The sequence below is a fragment of the Piliocolobus tephrosceles genome, chromosome 14 (genome assembly GCF_002776525.5).
Source record: "Piliocolobus tephrosceles isolate RC106 chromosome 14, ASM277652v3, whole genome shotgun sequence".
NCBI lineage: Eukaryota > Metazoa > Chordata > Mammalia > Primates > Cercopithecidae > Piliocolobus > Piliocolobus tephrosceles.
The window spans coordinates 8,126,485-8,147,064 of NC_045447.1; the positions used below are offsets into that span (position 1 = coordinate 8,126,485).

Consider the following 20,580-nt stretch of genomic DNA (forward strand, 5'->3'; position numbering starts at 1 on the left):
GGGCGCCTGTAGTCCCAGCTACTCGGGAGGCTGAGGCAGGAGAATGGCGTAAACCCGGGAGGCGGAGCTTGCAGTGAGCTGAGATCCGGCCACTGCACTCCAGCCTGGGCCACAGAGTGAGACTCCGCCTCAAAAAAAAAAAAAAAGAGGATTCAAGTTCAGCCTGCCTGGTTCTGGAGCCCAAGATCTCAGCCACTCTGCAGCCTGCGGCTCCAGGAGAAGGCCCAGGTGTGGGCAGGGGAGGACGCCGGGGGAGCTCAGGCAGGTCTCCATGTCTTCATCTATGATATGCCAAGGTGCCACGATGGAGTCGTCTCCTCTGGGTCATTGTGAGAATGAAATGAACGAGGCTGTGTCTGAGAGCCTGCCTGGCTCCCAGTGGTGCTTGGGAAGCGTCCCCATCTCTCAAAGACAAACGTCGTCCTCTTCCCTGCCTGGAAGAGACCCAGGCAGACAGCTCCTGGTGTCCCCTCCTCAGCCCCCTGAGACCCCTGGGGAGGTGCCTTGGTTATGAGCTGCCACAACTGGGGCCAGGGTAACGGGAGCGGGGGGACAGCTGCTCACGTCTGTCCCTTACCGGCCAACCAGCAACTCTAACCACTGCCCTCCCCTGCCCTAGCCCTCCTTGGGAGATGCTGAGTTTTCTCATGGTCCCCAGAAGACTCCTTGCTGCCCACTCACTCATCCCTCATTCAGATATTCACACTGGAGGCTGGGCACAGTGGCTCACGCCTACAATCCCAGCATTTTGGGAGGCCAAGGCTTAAGCCCAGGAGTTCGAGACCAGCCTGGCCAATATGGTGAAATGCCGTCTCTAAAAAACATAGAAAAATTAGCCGGGTAGCAGGTGGGTGCCTGTAGTTCCAGCTACTTGAGAGGCTGAGGCAGGAGAATCACTGTAACTGAGCTGAGATGGCACCACTGTACTCCAGCCTGAGCAACACAGCAGAGACTCTGTCTCAAGGGAAAAAAATATATATATATATGTATATACATGTGTGTGTATGTATGTATATACACACACACATATTTACCCTGGAGGCAAGAGCTCAGTTTATGGAGTCTAGATGCCTATGGTTCATCCCAACCCTGCCACCTCCCAAATGGACTTTCTCTGAGCCTCAGTTTCCTCATCTGCCACATGGAATGATGAGCTCTGTCAATCCCCAGCACTGCTCCCAGAAGTCAATGGCAGGCTGGGTGCAGTGGCTCACTCCTGTTTAATCCCAGCACTTTGGGAGGCTGAGGCGGGTGGGTCACTTGAGGTCAGGAGCTCGAGACCAGCCTAGCCAACATGGTGAAACCCCACCTCTACTAAAAATACAAAAATTAGCGGGGCGTGGTGGAGCACACCTGTAATCCCAGCTACTCGGGAGGCTGAGACAAGAGAATCGCTTGACTCCAGGAGGCAGAGGTTGCAGTGAGTTGAGATCATGCCACTGTACTCCAGCCTGGGTGACAGAGCGAGAGACTCCAACTCAAAAAAAAAAAAAAAAACATGGATTTGAAGCACCAAGGGTGATGCCTGTTGGGAGCCAAGCACCCACTGTGGCCAGGCCCTAGGGACACGGCCATGAACAAGGCCAAGCTAGCCAGTCCTGTGTCCCAGCGGGACACAGAGAGGGATGAAATGCTTGCCTGCTGCATTTCGTCCATCATCGGCTATCCCAGGGAGGCACAGGGCAGGGGGAACCCAGATGGGGGGGTTTCAGTGGGGGAGGGGGAGGGTCGAGGAGATAACAGCCCAGCAGGCACGGGAAGCTGCCTGGGCAAACATCAGGAAGCCCCCGAGACAAAGGTGAGTTCAAGAAACAAACAGCAGTTCAGGCTGGCCAGAGGGTAAAGGCCAAAGGTCAAAGGGCAGAGGACGCCAGACTGCAGGGGTCAGCAGGGCCAGACTGAACCAGGCCTCATAAGCACATAACTATATCAAGGGTGAGGACTTCACCCCAAGGTCCGTGGAGGGGGGGTTTAGCAGACGCCTGGCATGGTCAGGTTTTTGTTCAACAAAGATCCCTCTGGCTGGCGTGTGTGAAGGCAGGGAGAACACGTACGGATGGGGAATCTAGGGAGGCTTCATGGAGGAGGTGGCTCAGGCTGAGCCTTGGGAGGAACAGAGTTCAGATGGCCCGGCAAGGAAGGCAGGCATTCCAGGAAGCAGAGCCACAGGGGTAAAGACCTAGAAGGAGGGCGTTTCTGGGACACTCACCCAGGGAAGTGCAGAAGTGGAAAGTGAGAGCGGAAACTCAGCCTCAGGATGGGGCACCTCCCATCAAGGGCTCAGCAGAGCCAGGCGAGCCAGCATAGCTCTGCCCCATCTGCAGCTTGGACTTGAGGCAGGGAGGTGTAGGGAGTGGCCCTGGAGGCTCCTGGGGGTGCCCGGCCCTGCCAGGCTTGACTGGAAGGTCTCCAGGCGCACCGCCTCATGTCCCTACGTGCCGCCCCTGCAGCTCAGCCACCTTGCAGGGTGAGCCTCCTGTCTGCTTCACATTCCACAACAACAGACAATACGCCGCCCTCCTCCCCCAGGCCCAGCCCAGGCACCACTCATCCATTACAGGACCCACTGATCCCTCACTGCCACTTTTCCATGTGCTCCATGACGTACGGCCTCGGAATCCTTATCACGGCCCTCCAGGCTGCTACGACTGCTGAGAGCTGGCATCCAAGAGCAAACCCATTTGCCATCCCTGATCCAATCGAATCGATCATTTCACAGAAGGGGCGATGGAGCCCCAGCGAGGGGAAAGGACTTCTCAAGGTCACAGAAGGACTTTCCTATCGAAACCCTTCTCTTTGGTGAGCAGGGCCTGGAATCAATCCTTCAGGCCTTGGTGGTCCCTAAAGACGCAACTCAAAGCCAGGACCACCAACAAACACCCCAGCGCCACCCCCAACCCAGTTCCACTGAAACCACGTCAGTCCCGCAAGGACAGGGCCACTGAACAAAGGCTGCCCAGATCCCATGCTCAGGGGCCCCTCCAAGTGCCCCCATCCTGGGCAGCTGGACCGATGTCCCCATCAGCACAAAGCCCACACCCCCAGCCCCTCCACGGTTTGAGAAAAAGCAGCTACTCACCACTGCTGGACCTCCTTCTCGGTAACTGCAAAAGAAAACAGAGAAGCAGGCTTTTAGCTCAGGGAAGGCGTCCAGGAGATGGACAGACATTCACTGGGGGGCCTCCCCTCCAGCCCTCCCTTCCCCACGGGCCATGTCCCTGGGCACCAGCCTGCTCTGGATGAAAAAATGCTCCCTTGGTGAGCAGTCCCAGCCAGGGGCTCTGCACCCACCACCCCCGCAGGGGATACCGGCCCCACCCCTTCCCAGTGCCCACGTGCTGCCTGCCACTGCCACTGCTGGGAGAGCCCCCAGGAACGCCCTGTGGCATTCAAGGGTTCGCTTCTCCCACAGCCCTTGCTCCCAGGCCAATATCTAAAACTTACTCTTTCCCATCTCTCAATCCCCGGGGACGGGAAGTCAGGGAAGGCCCCGGCTGCCCCGCCTGTGTATGTGGGGTGGGGTGCGGGGCTGGGCTGAAAACGGGCAGCTCTCAGCAGAAGGGTGGACCACCCTCCCCTACATTCCCTCTCCGTGGTCAGCCCGGGCTCTTTCCCTGGCAAGACATGAACAGAGCCGTGAAGCAAAAGCTGACAGAGGCCACAGAGAGCGGCTGAGCCTGGAGCCAAGCCCACGTACCCATTCTTTACTGAGCTGTGAAACAAACAAAAATGGTTTTTCTGAAAAGTACAGAAGCGTTTCAAGTTGGAACCAAATCAGTGTTCTCTCTAAAGTCACCGAACAAGAACATCACACCACCACCAAGGCCACCCTTGCTCCCCGCCTGTGTGAGCGCGGGACGGCTCCCCCTGCACTCCCTGCCTCGGGCGCCTCATCTGTAAAGTGGGCATCATAGTATCAGCGCCTGCCCCACACAGACTTGTTGTGGGGACTCACTCATAAAGGCACAGAAGCTACTGGATCCCCGCGGATGCCAGACACCTGGAAAAGCCAGGCCTGGAGTCAAAGAATGCAATTTTCCAAGAGAAAGTTTTGGCAAAGGGGATGGGGTAGAGCCCTCAAACGTGCTTGATACTGGCTTGTGGAATGAATGAATGAATGAACGAATGAACGAACGAACGAACACATGAACAGACAGGAAAGGGGTGTCAGGTGGAGTTCAGATGAGTAAAGGAACTGGAATCTATTCCCAGGGAAGTGGGAAGGAAACCCAAAGACGTGTCTCTGAATTGTTTGTGCCTGACCAGACTTGAGGAAGCCGCTTTTCAAAAACCACTCAAAGCAAGCTGGCAACAGCTGCCAAATACCAAGAGCCTGCCGCAAGCCCGAATCTGCGCCCAGGGCGGTCCTCTGTGCTTTGGCTCAGCGGCTCTTCTGACAGCATGGAGGGAGGATGGCGTGACTCTGCCCTGGCTCCAAATGTGGAAACTGAGGCACAACGAGATCAGGAAGTGGCAAGGCAAGGGTCTGACCTTAGGTCTGTGGCTCAGAACCTGGCAGCCAGGTTCCTGGGCAGGTTAGACGCCTCCACCTCCGTGCTGGTCAGCACTCTCCTCCCACAAGCCCAAATCAGAGATGGAGGAAGAGACCTGTCTGCAAGCAGGCCTCGGATAAAAAGAGAGGAGGCAGGCCGGGCGCAGTGGCTCACGCCTGTAATCCCAGCACTTTGGGAGGCCAAGGCAGGCAGATCACAAGGTCAGGAGATCGAGACCATCCTGGCTAACACGGTGAAAGCCCGTCTCTACTAAAAATAAAAAACATTAGCCGGGCATGGTGACACGCGCCTATAGTCCCAGCTACTCAAGAGGCTGAGGCAGGAGAATCGCTTGAACCCAGGAGGCGGAGGTTGCAGTGAGCCAAGATCGCGCCATTGCACTCCAGCCTGGGCGACAGAGTGAGACTGTCTCAAAAAAGAGAGAGAGAGAGAGAAGGCAACAGTGGGAGATGCCGGTTACCCAGAGGGCCTGGAGTCAAAGAAAGCAATTTTCTGAGATAAAGTTTTGGCAAAGGGTATGGGGCAGAAAGGGGTTCAGGATGCAGCATGGGGGTGGAGAGGGAAGGTATCCTTGGTCTGATCCAGGCTGGTTGCCTGGGCCTGCCCCCGACACCCGCTGTGATGGCAGCTGCGGCTGTGGGGCGGATGCTGGAAGCTCAAACCTGGAGACACAGGCGACCCATCACAGTACCACCAGCAACTCAGGGCCACAGGGGCTGAAGCCAGACCAGACCGCCTGAGTTCAAATGCGGCCCCACAGGACACTGTGTGTCCTTGGGCAAATTGCTTCCCCTCTCTGAGCCTCAGTTTTCTCATCTGTGAAATGGGACTGTTGGGGAAATTGAAGTGCTTGCCACTCCTCATCTTCACAAAAACCCCACAGGGAGGTGTGACCCCGTTTTCCCAATGAGGAATTGAAGTTTTGACGGGTCTGCTTATTTGTCTGGGATCACCTGAGGTCCCTTTGCAGGAAACAGCAGAGTCAGGACTGTGCTCCTAGAGATCAGGATGGAGGCCCAATTGGGTAAACCCCCTTGAGTCTGCATGACCTTGTGTGACCTTGGCAAGGGGTGGCAGCATTCGACGTAAACAACAGGAGCTGGGGAGCATGGCCACTGCTGACCTCAGGCAGGCCTCACAGCACCAGAGAGGGGCTTCCCTGGACCCCCAGCTCAGAAGTCCCACTCTCCCTTGACACCCCCCACCCATGTCTCCCAGCAGCCCTCCCCCAGGGTTCTGCCTCAGCCTCTGCGTCCTTCCTCACCCCCAACTACCCTCCCTTGAAGTGGCAGGGAGGTGGGAGGAGGGCACATGACTAGGGCTCCCCCCATTAGAAAGGTCCCCCCACAGAACCCTGGGTGATCAGCAGGCGGCAGAGCCCCAGGGAACCAGAGCTAGGGTGGGGAAGATAAGCCCTGCCCATGGTTTAAGCAGTGAATTGACCTTCAAGAAACAGTTGAGGCTGGCAGGTGTCCCCTGGCACCCAGCCAGGGCCCAGCAATCCTAACTGCTTCACTGCCTGGGGCCTTGGAGGGTCTTTTTTTTTTTTTTTCCTTGAGACAAAGTATTGCTCTGTCACCCAGGCTGGTGCAATGGCGCAATCTTGGCTCACTGCAACCTCCGCCTCCTGGGTTCAAGTGATCCTCATGCCTCAGCCTCCCAAGCAGCTGGAACTACAGGCACACACCATCATGCCCAACTAAGTTTTGTATTTTTAGTAGAGACAGGGTTTCACATGTTGGCCAGGCTGGTCTCAAACTCCTGATCTCAAGTGATCAATCTGCCTTGGCCTCCCAAAGTGCTGGGATTACAGGCATGAGCCACCACGCCCAGCCGTGGAGGGTCTTGAAGGACAGCAGGCAGGGGCACATCTCTGGGGTCCTGGCCACCTGCCCTCAGCCCTCACGCCAGCCAGGGAGTTCTGGCACGGGTCAGGCTGTCCTTTGTCCAAACCCCAGCCCGCTACTGAGCAGCTACCACCCCAACCTGGAGAGGAAGCTGAGCTGGGGGAGGTGACTGGAGGAATGTGCCCACAGTCACGCCCTCAGTCTGGGTTTGCCCATCACCAAGGCCTATGTCCTCAACCATTCTGTCTGGGCTCCCAGAAGCTCAACTCTTCCAAGATCACCTTTGAGATCTTTCTCTGTCCAGCTATCCAGTGATTCACTCAGGATTTTTCTTGAAATCATCTCAATTTGCTTTTACTTAGCTGCTTAATCTAGCTTCAGCCTAAGCAATAATATCCACAAAGTTACCAGTAACTCTGCTAGTCATATCTTTTCTAATACACAACAAAAAATACAACAAATTCATTGGCCGGGCGCGGTGGCTCAAGCCTGTAAACCCAGCACTTTGGGAGGCTGAGGCGGGCGGATCACGAGGTCAGGAGATCGAGACCATCCTGGCTAACCCGGTGAAACCCCGTCTCTACTAAAAATACAAAAAATTAGCCGGGCGTGGTGGCGGGCGCCTGTAGTTCCAGCTACTCTGGAGGCTGAGGCAGGAGAATGGTGAGAACCTGGGAGGCAGTGCTTGCAGTGAGCCAAGATCGAGCCACTGCACTCCAGCCTGGCTGACAGAGTGAGACTCTGTCTCAAAAAAATAAATAAATAAATAAAATAAAATAAAAATTATATATATATATATCTCAAATTCAAATAAAAAGCCACCGTCCTTGATCAAACCTGCCCCGCCTCCTTCGATCGTGAAACAGCCCAATATTGTGTACCCCTTAATTTGATGCAGTGGAAGGGCACGTTATCCGTGGCGGTCTCCCGCCAAAAACAATTAACCTGAGTCTAACCACAAGGACATAATCAGACAAATCCAGGCTGTGGGACATTCTACAAGACAACTGACCAGGACACTTCAAGTCAGGGCCAGGAAAGGCAAAGCAAGTCGGAGGATTGTTCCAGAGAGAGTCTAAACAGACAGGGCAACCAAATATAACTCAAGATGCCTGGATCAGGTCCAGATCAGCAGGAAAAAACAGTTATCATGGCTGTCACTGGGCCATCTGGGAAGCCACCGCACTGTGGACTGGCAATTAGGTGCTGCCATGGGGATGCGGCGAGGGGCGGTAACAGCACTGAGACTAATGCCCTTTCTCTTTTCTTTTTTTCTTTTTTTTTTTTTGAGGAGTCTCCCTCTGTCACCCAGGCTGGAGTGCAATGGTTGATCTTGGTTCACTGTAACCTCCACCTCCAGGGTTCAAGCGATTCTCCTGCCTCAGCCTCCCGAGTAGCTAAGATTACAGGCACCTGCTACCATGCCTGGCTAATTTTTGTATTTTTGGTAGAGACAGGGTTTCACCATGTTGGCCAGGCTGGTCCTCAAGTGACCTCAAGTGATCCATCCACCTCAGCCTCCCAAAGTGCTGGGATTACAGGCATGAGACACTGCGCCCAGCTTTGGAGATGTGCCCTGAGCTATTCAGGGGTGAGGGTCAGGATGCCTGCAGCCTCTTGTGACATGGTTTAGAAATATACACACTCACGTATATAGAAAGAGAGGGGACAGATGCAGCAGAGCTGGGGACTCGAGGACACGGAGGCGTTCCTACACCCTCACATCAATGTTCCTCTTGACTTTTCAAAATAAAAAGTTGAGGGAAATGTTTGTCCTCTTCACCCCACAACCACTGTGCCTGCCTCCCCTCCCCACTGCACAATGCCAGGAGGGGTGGGGGGGCCTGCCCAAGGTCCTGTGCCCCCAGCAGTTCCGACCAAGACAGGCACTGGGAGGGAGGGAGATGGGGGACAATTTGGGGGTTCAGCTTCCCTTTGCCTCAGCCTCCACCCAGATGCCAGAGTGACCTTCCCAGGCTCCGGCTCCCAGTCTGGCCCATGTCTCCCTCCTCCCAGAGCCTCCAACCGCATGTGAAATAAACAAGGCCTCCGCCTCTACCTCCCTTGGTGGGTCTGGGCTCCAGGCTCCGGGCTCAGGGCAGGGTAGGAACGCAGGCAGTCCTTGCACAGCTTATTCCCTGGGTCCCTGGCCTGCATCCTGACCCCACTGGGGTTCCTCTGACTGTTCCGGTCTCTAGGCCTTCGTGCTCTGCCTGGGACACTTCCTCACCTCACCTTTTCTGCCCAGGGAACCCCTATCCATCTTTCAAAGCCTAGCTGGGCCCGAGCGCGATGGCTTATGCCTGTAAACCCAGCACTTTGGAAGGCCAAAGTGGGCAGATTACTCGAGGCCAGGAGTTTGAGACCAGCCTGGCCAGCATGGCGAAACCCTGTCTCTACTAAAAATACAAAAATTAGAAGTGTGTGGTGGCGCACGCCTATAATCCCAGCCACTAAGGAGGCTGAAGCATGAGAATTGCTGGAACCCAGGAGGTAGAGGTTGTAGTGAGCTGAGATCACCACTGCACTGCACTCCAGCCTGGGTGACAGAGACTGTCTCAAAAAAAAAAAAAAAAGCCCAGCTGGGATGTCCCTCTTCTAGGAGGCCCTCCTGACCCTGCCTTGGCCCCTTGAGAAGCCCCCTTCACATGAGGTCTGTCTTCCCATGGGTTCCACAACAGAGGGCCAACGGGGGTCTGACCAAGGGGGTACCGGCTGGGCTGGGGGGGCAGTGGTGAAGTAGAGTGGTCCAGAGAGGGCCTTGGCCAGCCCAGCAAGCACTTCAGGCCAGGGTTCCCTCCGATCTGTGGTCTTGGATGAGTGACTCCGCATCTCTGAGCCTTGGTTTGCTCATCCGTAAAATGGGACTCAAGCGTCTAGGAGGAAGAGGAGGGACTTGTGCTCGGCCCAGTGTGTGCGAGATAGAAGCACTTCTCCCCCTCATCTTCCCAGCTGGACGCTGAGCCCGCAGAGGCCAGGGCACTTCTCCTGGCCTATTCTAGCGTCACCCTCAGAGCCCGGCCCAGCACCCTGCACACAGGGGACAGAGAATAACCCCTGCTGTGTCATCCAGCCACTGGGCTGGGTTTAGAACACGTCCTCAAACGTGTTTCCCACACATTGACCTTCACAATTTCATCTGATTTTGGTCAATTTTTAAAACGAACTGTCTTTCTCCATCACACTCTGCCTCCAGGCCTGCAGGACCAGGCTCATACCAAAACCGGGATTTAAAACTGGCAATGCTCCATGCTCTCCACGGGGCCCGACAGTGAGAAGCTCTGAGCTGTCATCCTGTCGGGGCCACTTGAAGGCTGGGTGATTCCAAACAAGTTTCTTAACCCCTCCGAACCTCCAAGTCCTCACCTGTAGGATGGGGTATAAACTCCTACCAGGCAGAGCCATTGTCAAGGTTGTTGAGGAGTGGATGGAGAAGTCACAGCCGACACAGGGCCCTGGGAGAGGGGGAGCTGGGCATCCGCTCGACTCCCCTTCACTGACCCCCCAGAGACCCAGGGCTACAGAAGGGGAGGGCAGCTGCAGGCTCAGAGCAGGGAGTGGGTCTTAGCCTTCGCCCCATCCCCACGCTCGCAGACTCCAGGCCCATACCCCATAGCCAGGAAGCACTCTCAGTGCCCACAGCCTCCTTTCCACCCCAGCAGCGCTCCTGAGGTCCCCAGCTCCCCTACTCCAGCTCCGCCTCCCTTCCACACAGCTCTCATCTGCCAGGAACGAACACGAGAGCCAGTCCCAGGAGCCCAGGAGGATGTTGAGTCTGATTTTGATTTCCCTAAAGCAAAACACCTCTCTCCTGATTGAAGCTCAGCTCAAACATGGTGGGAGCAAAAGGCAGGGGCTGGCAGCCCCCTCCCGGCACCGGCTACAGCTGGAGGCATGGAGGGCAGTCAGCCAGCCAATCCAGCCTCTTCCACCATCCCTCCTGGGGCGGACCTGGCCCTAGATCCATCTCCAGGGACAAGGGCTTCCCGCGTGTCTCTGTACCTGCCCCCCAGCCCTCCACCACAGCTGAGGGAAAACCACACCAGCAAGGGGGACTTTGGGTTTGAGCAGCACAAAAGCAGAAAGCAGGGCCTGGCCACGAATGACCCATCTTACTAAATCAGACAGTCCCCTCGGTCCTGACACCTTTGATCACTGACTGTCCTCCTTCCAGAAGTGCAGCTGGCCTCAGAAGCTCCTCCCAGCCCCACGCCTCTCCTGTGCTCAACCTCCCAGCACCAGGGGCCCTCCAAGCGCCCAGCTCACATGCTCTCTGGGGGCTGCTCTGCTCCCCGCATCCCTCACTCCCAATCTCCTCCCAGCTGGCCCCTCCCGCAGCTCAGCCCCCGTCCAAGCTCCTCACTGATGGGGCCCTGGGGCCCCTCAGGCTTCACGTGGCCCAAAGGGATCCCCTGGGCCTCCTCCCAGGTATCCATCCTAAGATCTCCCTACAGGCAGTCCTGCACCGACTGCAGACAAGTCCCACCCAACCTGGCTGCCTCAAAAACAGCAGAATGCCTCCACTATCCAGGGCTGGCTGGACGTTACCCCTACACCACCCCAGCTGCTGCACCAGCCTCTTCTCAGTCCCCACCCCATCCCATTCTCCCATCCAGTCCCCACCCACAGCTGCCAGCATCCCTAATGTGGTCATATCCCTCCCCTCCTAGAACCCTCCTCCAGAGCCCCCAGTGCGTCTCCAGCCTCTCCAGCCTCCCCCCTGCCCCTCCCTGAAGCTGTGTTCTCCCAGCAGCACCCGAGAAGCCCCCTTGGTGCCATCTTCTGAGAATGGGGGGCTCTGCCCTAAGCCCTCCCAGGGCAGCAACAGCACAGCTAAGTAAGAGAGCGGAGGGAGTGCCGCTGGCCGCACCCTCCTGCCCCGGAGCCGGGCCCACCCCTGGGGAGGGGCAGTTCCTCAGAGCGAAGACGGTGGTGGTCTCTTGTGGGACCTGGACTCCAGGGATCTGACACTCCCTTGCTGTATGACTGTTTTTTCCCCCAGTTTGGGCCTCAGTTTCCCCATCTGTGAAAGGGGACATTACTGGCTGTGTCACCCATGGAGTTCTATACACTCGGGCGGGGAGGACAGAAAAGGGAGTGAAACACCTACCTGTGGAGTTCCCACCCGGGGTCCTGCTACACTCAAGCGCTGAGGAGCAGCCACCTGCTGCTCCAATCTTCCAGGTACCCCAAGCACCCAAAGCCTCAGGTCACTCCCCCCTCCCGCTGCAGCACCAGCTCCCGGGGATCACAGCACCTCCCTGGAGTCACACGGCAGCGTCGGGGATATATGCTGGTGTTCCTGGGACAGGCAGGGAGCCCGGGCTGCCCAACTTTGCTCCTGACCCAATGCGTGAACGTGGCCACGCACCCTCCCCTCTCTGTCCCATGAAAGAGCTCAACTCCTGAGACCTCCAGGCCCCCCAGCTCCCACGCTCCTCAAAGTGACCTTCAGGCAACAAGTAAATGAGGGGCTAGAGCGCCTCATTTCCCACGGATGACAGGCACCGCCGAGAGGGCTGGAGTGAGAACAGGAAGGTGGGCACAGGTTCTGGGCCAGACAACGTGGTCGGGTCCCAGACTCATTAACCCTGGACCTTGGACAAGGGCGGCAGCCTCTCCTCTAAAATGGAGTGCTCGGCGGCGCTGCCTCCAAGCTCAGAGTAACGTGACAGCAGACGCAGGAGCTGCCTGGCACGAGGCAGTCAGCATGATCATCACTGCTGTTATACTTATTGCTCGATGCCCCTGCCAGGGTGAGAAGAGAGACCACCCCCTACTCCCAGTCCCCTACCTGTTTGCCACCACTGCCTGGCTAAAGGGCGGCTGGGCCCCAGCACCGGGCCTGAGCTGCCCCAGAAAGGAGGCTTGGCCTGCTGCCCAGAGCTCCCAGGCACTCCTGGCTGAGCAAAGCCACTGCTGGAGCCCCTCGCCCTGACCCACTCGCTGCACATTCCCCAGCCCTTCTGCCCTCCCCTCTGGGCTCCAGCCCCCCCATCCCGTGTCCCCACTGTGGGAGTGGCGACCCAGCCTCCTTGGCAGTCACTGTCTCCACCCCAGTTCACCGAGTGCCGGCCAGGACTAGTCCAGCACTGGGCTGGGGTACACAGCGGCTGGCAGGAAAGGTGGGCAGGCCCTGTCTGCTCTGCTGCCCCTTCCGAGCAGGCCGCCCGCCAGGGCCATCAGACGGCCATGTGCGGTGGTGAGCAGCTGTGACGGCCGCTGTCGCCATCGGGTGCTGACTGCGATCTGCCCGGCACCAGCCCGAACCCTCATTTCATTAAAGTCTCACACAGCCCAGGAGGCCACGGGCTGTTGCTGTGTCTGTCTCAGGATGAGGCACCTGGGCTCATCAGGGGAGCCCCATGCCCACAGCCATCCAGATAACCAGGCTCTGAGCACCCCCCACTGGCCCCCACCTCCCTACCTTACATCCCCACGGCTGCCTCGCCTCCACGTAAGAGAGGCCAGAGCCTCCGGGCTGGCGGGAGGAAGGCTGAGCACTCGAGTGGGGGGTATTTCACCTGTTGTGGGGTCTCCCGGCCCACAAGGCCTGTCTTCAGGAATGGCGAGTAGATGGCAGGTCCCTGGCCCCGGAGGGCAGACTCGGGCCAGGGCCAGGTGACCTTCTGGCCCAGCTCCTGGGAGTTGCTCTTCACCACTCCGTGCCCAGGCCTGGCTCCCCTGCCCGAGGACCCCTAAAGCCAGGCTCTTGGCTTGGGACACACAGTTCAGCAGGGATCACCCAGGGCCTTTGCACAGACGGGTCTATCCAGTCGCTGCGTGGCCTGGGTCAGCATGCTCCCTACCCCGCTGTCAGGGGCCAAAGAGAGGATACAGGTCACAAGCACCGAGCGCAGCACGTGGTGGGCGCCCTAGAGATGCTGTGCTGATGAGGAGTCGTGGGGTCTGAATAAAAAGTCAGAGGGCCGGGCCTTGGGGCAGACACCAAGATGGGAAGCTGCTGCCACTCCTGCAGGGAGGGGAGCCAGGCAGGAGGCTGCTGAGAGCCGCTCAGATTCAAAATCAAAGCCCCGTTTCCCTCTCAGTCCCTCGGGATCCTCCCCGAGGCTCCGTGCTGACAGGTAGGGGTCCCTGCCAGCCCACTTCGAAGAAACTGAGGTTTCACAGAGAGGCAAATCACTTGACCAAGATCACACAGTCAGGGGTGGAAGAGTGGAGATGGAGGCCAGGTTTATAGAGTCCAGAGTCCGGGCTCAGGAAGGCTTTAGCCGGGAGATATCATCCCCAAGGATGATCCTGCCCACCTCCCGCACGCTCTCAAAGAGTTACTGAATCTTTGGCATCTCTGACGCCCCAAAAAAGTGCCGTTGGTGCTGGCAGTCAAAGGTCCTCAGTATCTGCTGATCTGTTAACTTGCTTTGACCAGCTGAGGGACCCAGATCAAGTCACATTGACATAGGTTCAAATCCCAGCTCCACCACATTCCAGCTGTGTGACATTGGACAAGTCAGTTAACCTCTCTGAGCTTTGGTTTTCCCATCAGAAAACTAAGGGCGATCAAACCCACCATAGTTACATAAGTAGAAAAAAGATGGAAAAGAACCAGGTGAAAATGCACACAGTGGCCTCAGAGAAGCTGTATGAGAAATGGTTTTGTTTTCTCTCTGTGAGTGCCTGCTTTTGTCCGATTTTGACCTTCCCCAACGGCTGGGTGCTCCATGGGGCAGGATCTACGTCTGCCTAAGTTGCAGCCAAATGGTAGCATCTGGCATGTAGTAGGTGCTCAGTGTATGTGTGTTCTCACAGAATGCATGTTCTTGTTTTAGGTGGGTAAGTTGGAAAGTAGATAGGGCTACTTTTATTTTCTAAAACCCAAAGTGATTCCTGGCTAGTAAAGGAACTTGTTCCAGTGACCACACATATTCTCTCTCTCTCTCTTGCATAAACATACAAGAACTGCCCCTTGGCTGAAGCCATCTTTCCTGCCAGAGTCAGCTCAGAATCTTCCAAAAGGGAGTGAGCCACATCTTCTGCCTCTTTGGGGTCTTCGAGACCTTGGGAAGGTCTTTTTTTTTTTTTTTTTTTTTTTTTTTTTTTCTTTTTTTTTTGAGACACAATCTATCTTCTAACTCTGTCACCCAGGCTGGAGTGCAGTGGCACGATCTCAGGTCACTGCAACCTCCACCTTCTGGGTTCAAGCAGGTTCAATGAATTCTCCTGCCTCAGCGTCCCGAGTAGCTGGGATTACAGGCACGCGCCACCACACCCAGCTAATTTTTGTATTTTTAGTAGAGACAGGGTTTCACCATGTTGACTAGGCTGGTCTCGAACTACTGACCTCAAGTGATCCGCCCACCTCAGTCTCTCAAAATCCTGGGATTATAGGCGTAAGCCACTGTGGCTGGCCAAGACCCTGGGGAAATCTTTGTGTGTGGAGTCTTCTCAAGATTCCTGGTGGGGACCCTCTCAAACATTTCAGAGCTGAGTCCAGCACTCAGGTATTCAGATCAGTCCCATTCTATAAGCATTTCCCAAACACTGCCAAGGTCAGACATTAGGGAAGGCACTGAGGCAACTGACCTACTCAACAGAAAGGGTCTCTGTCTAAACTGACTCATTCTTTAGCCCCTGTGTGACCCCGGGCAGCTAAATTCACCTCTCTGAGCCTCAGTTTCCTTAGCTGTAAAATGGGAATAGTGGTGGTCACAATACCTTTCTTGCAGGGTGGTTAAAGGAACAAACAGGATTTTCACCCTTTCCTTCATCCAGCAATTAATTTCTGAGCATTCTCAATGGGTCAGAACCTGAGCCAGGCTCCAAGGACACAGCAATGACCTAGACACAGGTTCCTGTCCTCTGAGTCCCTGATACAACAGGGGAGACACACCCTGTTAGCACACACCCACACAGCTGTCTATCTGTCATAATAAGAAAGGAAAGCTCAGCTAGGCCCAGTGGCTCATGCGTGTAATCCCAGCACTTTGGGAGACCAAGAAGGGCGGATCACCAGAGGTCAGGAGTTTGAGACCAGCCTGGTCAACACGGCAAAACCCTGTGTCTATTACAGATACAAAAATAAGCCAGGCATGGTGGTGGGCGCCTGTGGAGGCTGAGGCAGGAGGATCGCTTGAACCCGGGAGATGGAGGTTGCAGTGAGCCAAGATTGTACCACCATGCTCCAGCCTGGGTGACAAAGCGAGACCCCATCTCAAAAAAAAAAAAAAAAAAAAAAGGAAAGAGGCCAGGTACAGTGGCTCACCCCTGTAATCCCAGCACTTTGGGAGGCCAAGAAGGCGGGCGAATCACCTGAGGTTGGGAGTTCAAGACCAGCTTGACCAATATGGAGAAACCCCGTCTCTACTAAAAATACAAAATTAGGGCATGGTGGTTCATGCCTGTAATCCCAGCTACTCAGGGGGCTGAGGCAGGAGAATCACTTGAACCCGGGAGACAGAGGTTGCAGTGAGCTGAGATCGAGCCATTGCACTCCAGCCTGGGCAACAAGAGCAAAACTCCGTCTCAAAAAAAAAAAAAAACAAGGAAAGTTCAGGGTTAATGAAAATGTGAAGCAGGAACCCAACCTAGCCTAGGGGGTCAGGCATGCTCCTAGGGCTGATGTGTAGGCCTAGAGGAAAGGGCTGATGTGTAGGCCTTAGCCAGGCAAAGAGGAAGAAGCAGCACTCTCCAGGAGAGGCTGCAGGTCCAAGGCTCAGAGGCCATCCAGAGCCTGGTGAGTTCAGGAACCACAAGAAGCCACATCGCACTAGAACAAAGTCTTATCCAGAGGCAGTGTGGTGTGGTCCAGGAGGAGAGAACACAGCAAGTATCCCAAAATGTTAACAATTGCCACTATCATAAATACAGGTGTCACAGCACCCAAAGACAAGGCCAGATGGCCAGGGCCAATAACAGGGGCACCCCGCAGGGGCAGGGCCTGCCAGAAGCTGAGCAGGCCATCACCCCCCATCCCCCCACTTAGGATCATGTGGCATCTGCCTCCCCAATCCTAGTCCCCACATTCCTGCTTCAGTCCTAGCCCTCCAGGGCTCCCCACCCCAGCCCCAGGAAGGGGTGGGAGACACACAGCTGGTCTCCATCACATGTCAGGCAGAAGCCAAATTGGTCACAGAAGCCACACGGTCACACCTAATGTCACAGCCAGTACAGCAGGGAGCCTCTGGATGGAAGCACTGAGAGGATCCCAAGATGGAACAGAGGCGAGAGGTGAAGAGAGACCCCAGGGAAGGTGCAAGGCCCTTGGGAGAGATGGAGACGGCAGTGGCAGGGATGGCAGGGACACAGAGACTGGGCGGCGGCGGCACACACGGGTGGAACCAGCGTCGGCGACCGCCGCACCTCCTCTCCCAGAATGCTGTGGATCTGCTCCTGGAACACCACCGAGGTCTGGCCCCTGAGCTGCACTGGGGCACAGCGGCTCCTGCAGGGACCACGGGAGGTTCTAGGGCATGCGTTCCAGGGTGACTGGCCGGGAGGGTTGGCCAGGGCTGCTGCTGGAGCCCAGGCAGCCCCAGCCAGCAGCAGACAGCAGTCCTGACTCCAGCTCTGGCCCTTTAAGAGCGGAGGGCGGAGGATCGGCCCTGACCTGCCCTCCTGGAGGAGGCACAGAGTGACTCATCAGGGTCCTTGTCACGGTGCTCAGAGAGCAGGAGGACTCAGGGATGGCGGCGATGGGGCACAGAGAGGCGCAGACGTGGACCCATCAGCCTGGCCGGAGCTCACTGGAGGCCGGACCGTGACCTTGACTGGGATGCCTGCCGGTGCGTCCCCGGGCAAGGCCCCTGGTCTCCTGGGTGGGCCGTGTGGCCTCACATTGCTCCCCTGCTTTCCGAGACACCCCTCCTAGCGGAGCCCCTGCCCTGCTGGGTCAGCCAACAGCTCTGAGGGGCCAACCCACTGCCTGCCCCCCCACTCCACCTCTCCAGGTACCTCCTAAAGCAGGGGCCACCAGCAACCCCCCTCCACAACCAGGAAACCGCAGCTTGGAGAGGCGAAGGGATTTCCACGGATCTGCTTCTAGCCACATAAGCTCATCTCTGAGCTGCCCAATTGCTTGAGTGTCCCTCATGCTTGGAGCCGTGCTATTTCACGTTCCCAGAGTTGCCAAACCTTGACAGCTCCTTGGGACCCTCTCAGAGTTTCCATCCAGAGGGCTCCCTGCTCTATTGGCTGTGACATTAGGTGTGACCGTGTGGTTTCTGTGACCAGTTTGGCTTCTGCCTGAGCTGTGATGGAGAACAGCTCTGTGTCCCCTACCCCTTCCTGGGCTGGGGGTTGGGGAGCCCTGGAAGGTGAGGACTGACCGGGACACATGCTGTTCCTGCTGCCTGAAGCACTCTCATTGTCCCCCACAAAAACCCTCCCTGCCAACTTCTCATCTCCCTAAAGCAGTACTGTCAAATTCAACAAACACAGATACCCTGTTAAGTTCACATATCAGATAAACAGGAAATCATTTTTAGTATGTCTGGCAACCCTAGCCCTGGGTCTCAACTACAATATTACCTCCTCCAGGAAGCCCTCCCAGATGCACGCCAGACCAGGGAGATTCCCAGTCCATTGTGCAAAGCCCTGTCTTGACCCTTATCCTGGCCTGACATCTGCCTCCCCACCAAACTGTGAATGCCAGCAGGGCCAGAAATCCAGCCAGCCAGCCTGCCCTGTGTCCCCAGCATCCACAGGGCCTAACACGAGGCAGCTGCTCCATAAACACTCTCTGAATCAAGCAAGGAGTGAGGGCTGGCAAGGTGGCCCAGGAACCCCTTTGGCCAGACACACCCCCCACAGGACCCAGGGCCTCCCCTCTGCTCCCTGCTGGCTGGGCCTCCTTCCCTGAGAGGCACCTAGATCTCTTCTCAAGGCCGTCCCCCAGCTCCACAGAACTTGAGCTGGGGAATCATAGCTGGGGCACCTAGGCAGGCTCCGCTCAGCGATTCTGACAGCTGCTCTTTGTTTTAATTGAGATCATGTTCTGCTCAGGCGCAGCAAAGGCCTCATCACAGGAAGCCTGAAGACAATAATGGCCCGGCAAGGCCGTGTGGGCTGCTGGGCGCGCAGGGGGCGGTGGGACCACCGGCTGAGGGGCAGAAACCCGGCCAGTGCAGGCTTTGAGCTCTCGAGCTCCTCCTCTGCCCAGCACACACACCATATATTTTTGAACAGAAGGAAAGCATTCGCTCTTTCCCCCACAGTGCCAAAAATAGCCCCAGCTCCTGCCTTTGAACAGGAATCTTTCGGTTCCTACAAAGAGGCAGGAGCAGGGCCGGGAGGAGGGGCCTTGCTGGCTGGCTGGCAGCTTGGACCCCTCCTCAACTCCCCAAGCCCAGCAGGTGAGAGGGGTCTGGGGTCTTCACGAGGTCTGGCCAGCTGGGGCCCAGCCTCCCCACACCCCACTTCTCAGGATCCCCCAGCTACGAAGGAAAACCCCCCTCCCCCAGCCCAGGAGGTAGGAGGGGGCTGGACAGAAACAGAAAGCAAAGCCCAAGATGGATCAGAAGGAACTTCATTCATTGGCTTTTGCTCGTTTCTGTACTTGTTTTCTCATTCATTCCAACAATATGCGCAGGCTCGGTTCTAGGAGCAGGGGCTACTCTGGCAACCACACAATGAGATGCAGTCATGCAATAAGATGCAGTCGGTCCTCACAGTTCCCAGCTGAATCAAGGGGGACGGTGAAGCATATCCTCACTGCCAGGACTGAGGAGGAGGCCGGGCCCAGGGACACCCCCCTGGAAGTAACCTTGGGCTTTGGTAGGAGTGTGACAAGGATGGGTCCCACTCATGGCCAGTGGGAGGAGGCAGAGGGCTGGGTCCGATGAAAAGGTACCTGCCGGCCGGGCGCGGTGGCTCAAGCCTGTAATCCCAGCACTTTGGGAGGCCGAGACGGGCGGATCACGAGGTCAGGGGATCGAGACCATCCTGGCTATCACGGTGAAACCCCGTCTCTACTAAAAATACAAAAACTAGCCGGGTGAGGTGGCGGGCGCCTGTAGTCCCAGCTACTCGGGAGGCTGAGGCAGGAGAATGGCTTAAACCCAGGAGGCGGAGCTTGCAGTGAGCTGAGATCCGGCCACTGCACTCCAGTCTGGGCGACAGAGTGAGACTCCGCCTCAAAAAAAAAAAAAAAAAAAAAAAAAGAAAAGGTACCTGCCTCTGGGATGGCCGGGTGTGGTGGCTCAAGCCCGTAATCCCAGCACTTTAGGAGGCCGAGGCAGGCGGATCAAGGTCAGGAGATCAAGACCACCCTGGCCAACATGGTGAAAGCCCGTCTCTACTGAAATACAAAAAAAAAATCAGCCGCGTGTGGTGGTGTGCGCCTGGAATCCCAGCTACTCGGGAGGCTGAGGCAAGAGAATTGCTTGAACCTGGGAGGCAGAGGTTGTAGTGAGCTGAGATCACGCCATTGCACTGCAGCCTGGGTGACAGAGTGAGACTCTATCTCAAAATAAAAAAAGAAAAAGGAAGAAAAGGTGCCTCTGGGCTGCCCCAGCACCCCGCATGGCTCCCTTATCCAACCTGGCAAAGGCATTGTCTTCCTGTTTTATAGGCGAAGGCACTGGGACGCATCAGGAGGGATTAAAAGCCTGGGATGTGCCGTGCCAGGCCCTGTCACCAATGTTTTCGCATGAATCCCACCCGTAATCCTGGGAGGCATCTGCCCATTTCACAGATGAAGTCTGAGGGCTCGGTGGGAAAGGCCGGACCAAGGTCCCAGAGCTAACGAGTAGAGGAGATGGGATTTGAATCCAGGCCCGTGGATTCCCTGAGAGGAGCTCCGGACACCAGACCACCAGAAAAGCCATCTTGGCTCAGCATCCCTCTCCCAGTTCTGCAGAGATTCAGGGAAGGAAGTGGTCACAGGGCTAGAAGTGGAGATGGAAAGATTTGAACCCAACTCTTTGGTTCCAAGTCTAGGGCTCTTTCTGTTTCCCATAGCAGAAGAAAGAAAAGAAAAGAGGCCGGGCATGGTGGCTCACACCTGTAATCCTAGCACTTTGGGAGTCTGAGGCAGGAGGATCATGAGGTCAGGAGACCATCCTGGCTAACACGGTGAAATCCCGTCTCTACTAAAAAATACAAAAAAATTAGCCGGGCGTGGTGGCGGGCGCCTGTAGTCCCAGCTACTCAGGAGGCTGAGGCAGGAGAATGGCATGAACCCAGGAGGCAGAGCTTGCAGTGAGCCAAGATTGAGCCACTGCACTCCAGCCTGGGCGACAGAGCGAGACTCTGTCTCAAAA

At 56.5% G+C, this 20,580-nt stretch overlaps 1 protein-coding gene across 2 annotated transcripts in view; it reads right to left on the minus strand.

The window, feature by feature from the left end:
* NCS1 (neuronal calcium sensor 1) overlaps nt 1–20,580 on the minus strand; it is a 65,929-nt gene that overhangs the window by 33,952 nt on the left and 11,397 nt on the right. The window contains exons 1-2 of one of the 2 annotated variants that reach the window (XM_031934084.1): nt 3,445–3,630; nt 3,080–3,104 (exon numbers count right to left, since the gene is read on the minus strand). In XM_031934084.1, the coding sequence (XP_031789944.1) occupies nt 3,080–3,104; nt 3,445–3,454 (35 nt within the window). In that variant the 5' untranslated portion in view covers nt 3,455–3,630. Of the gene's footprint in view, nt 1–3,079; nt 3,105–3,444; nt 3,631–20,580 lie in introns of those variants that run through there. The other variant, XM_023216943.2, reaches the window with a different exon arrangement.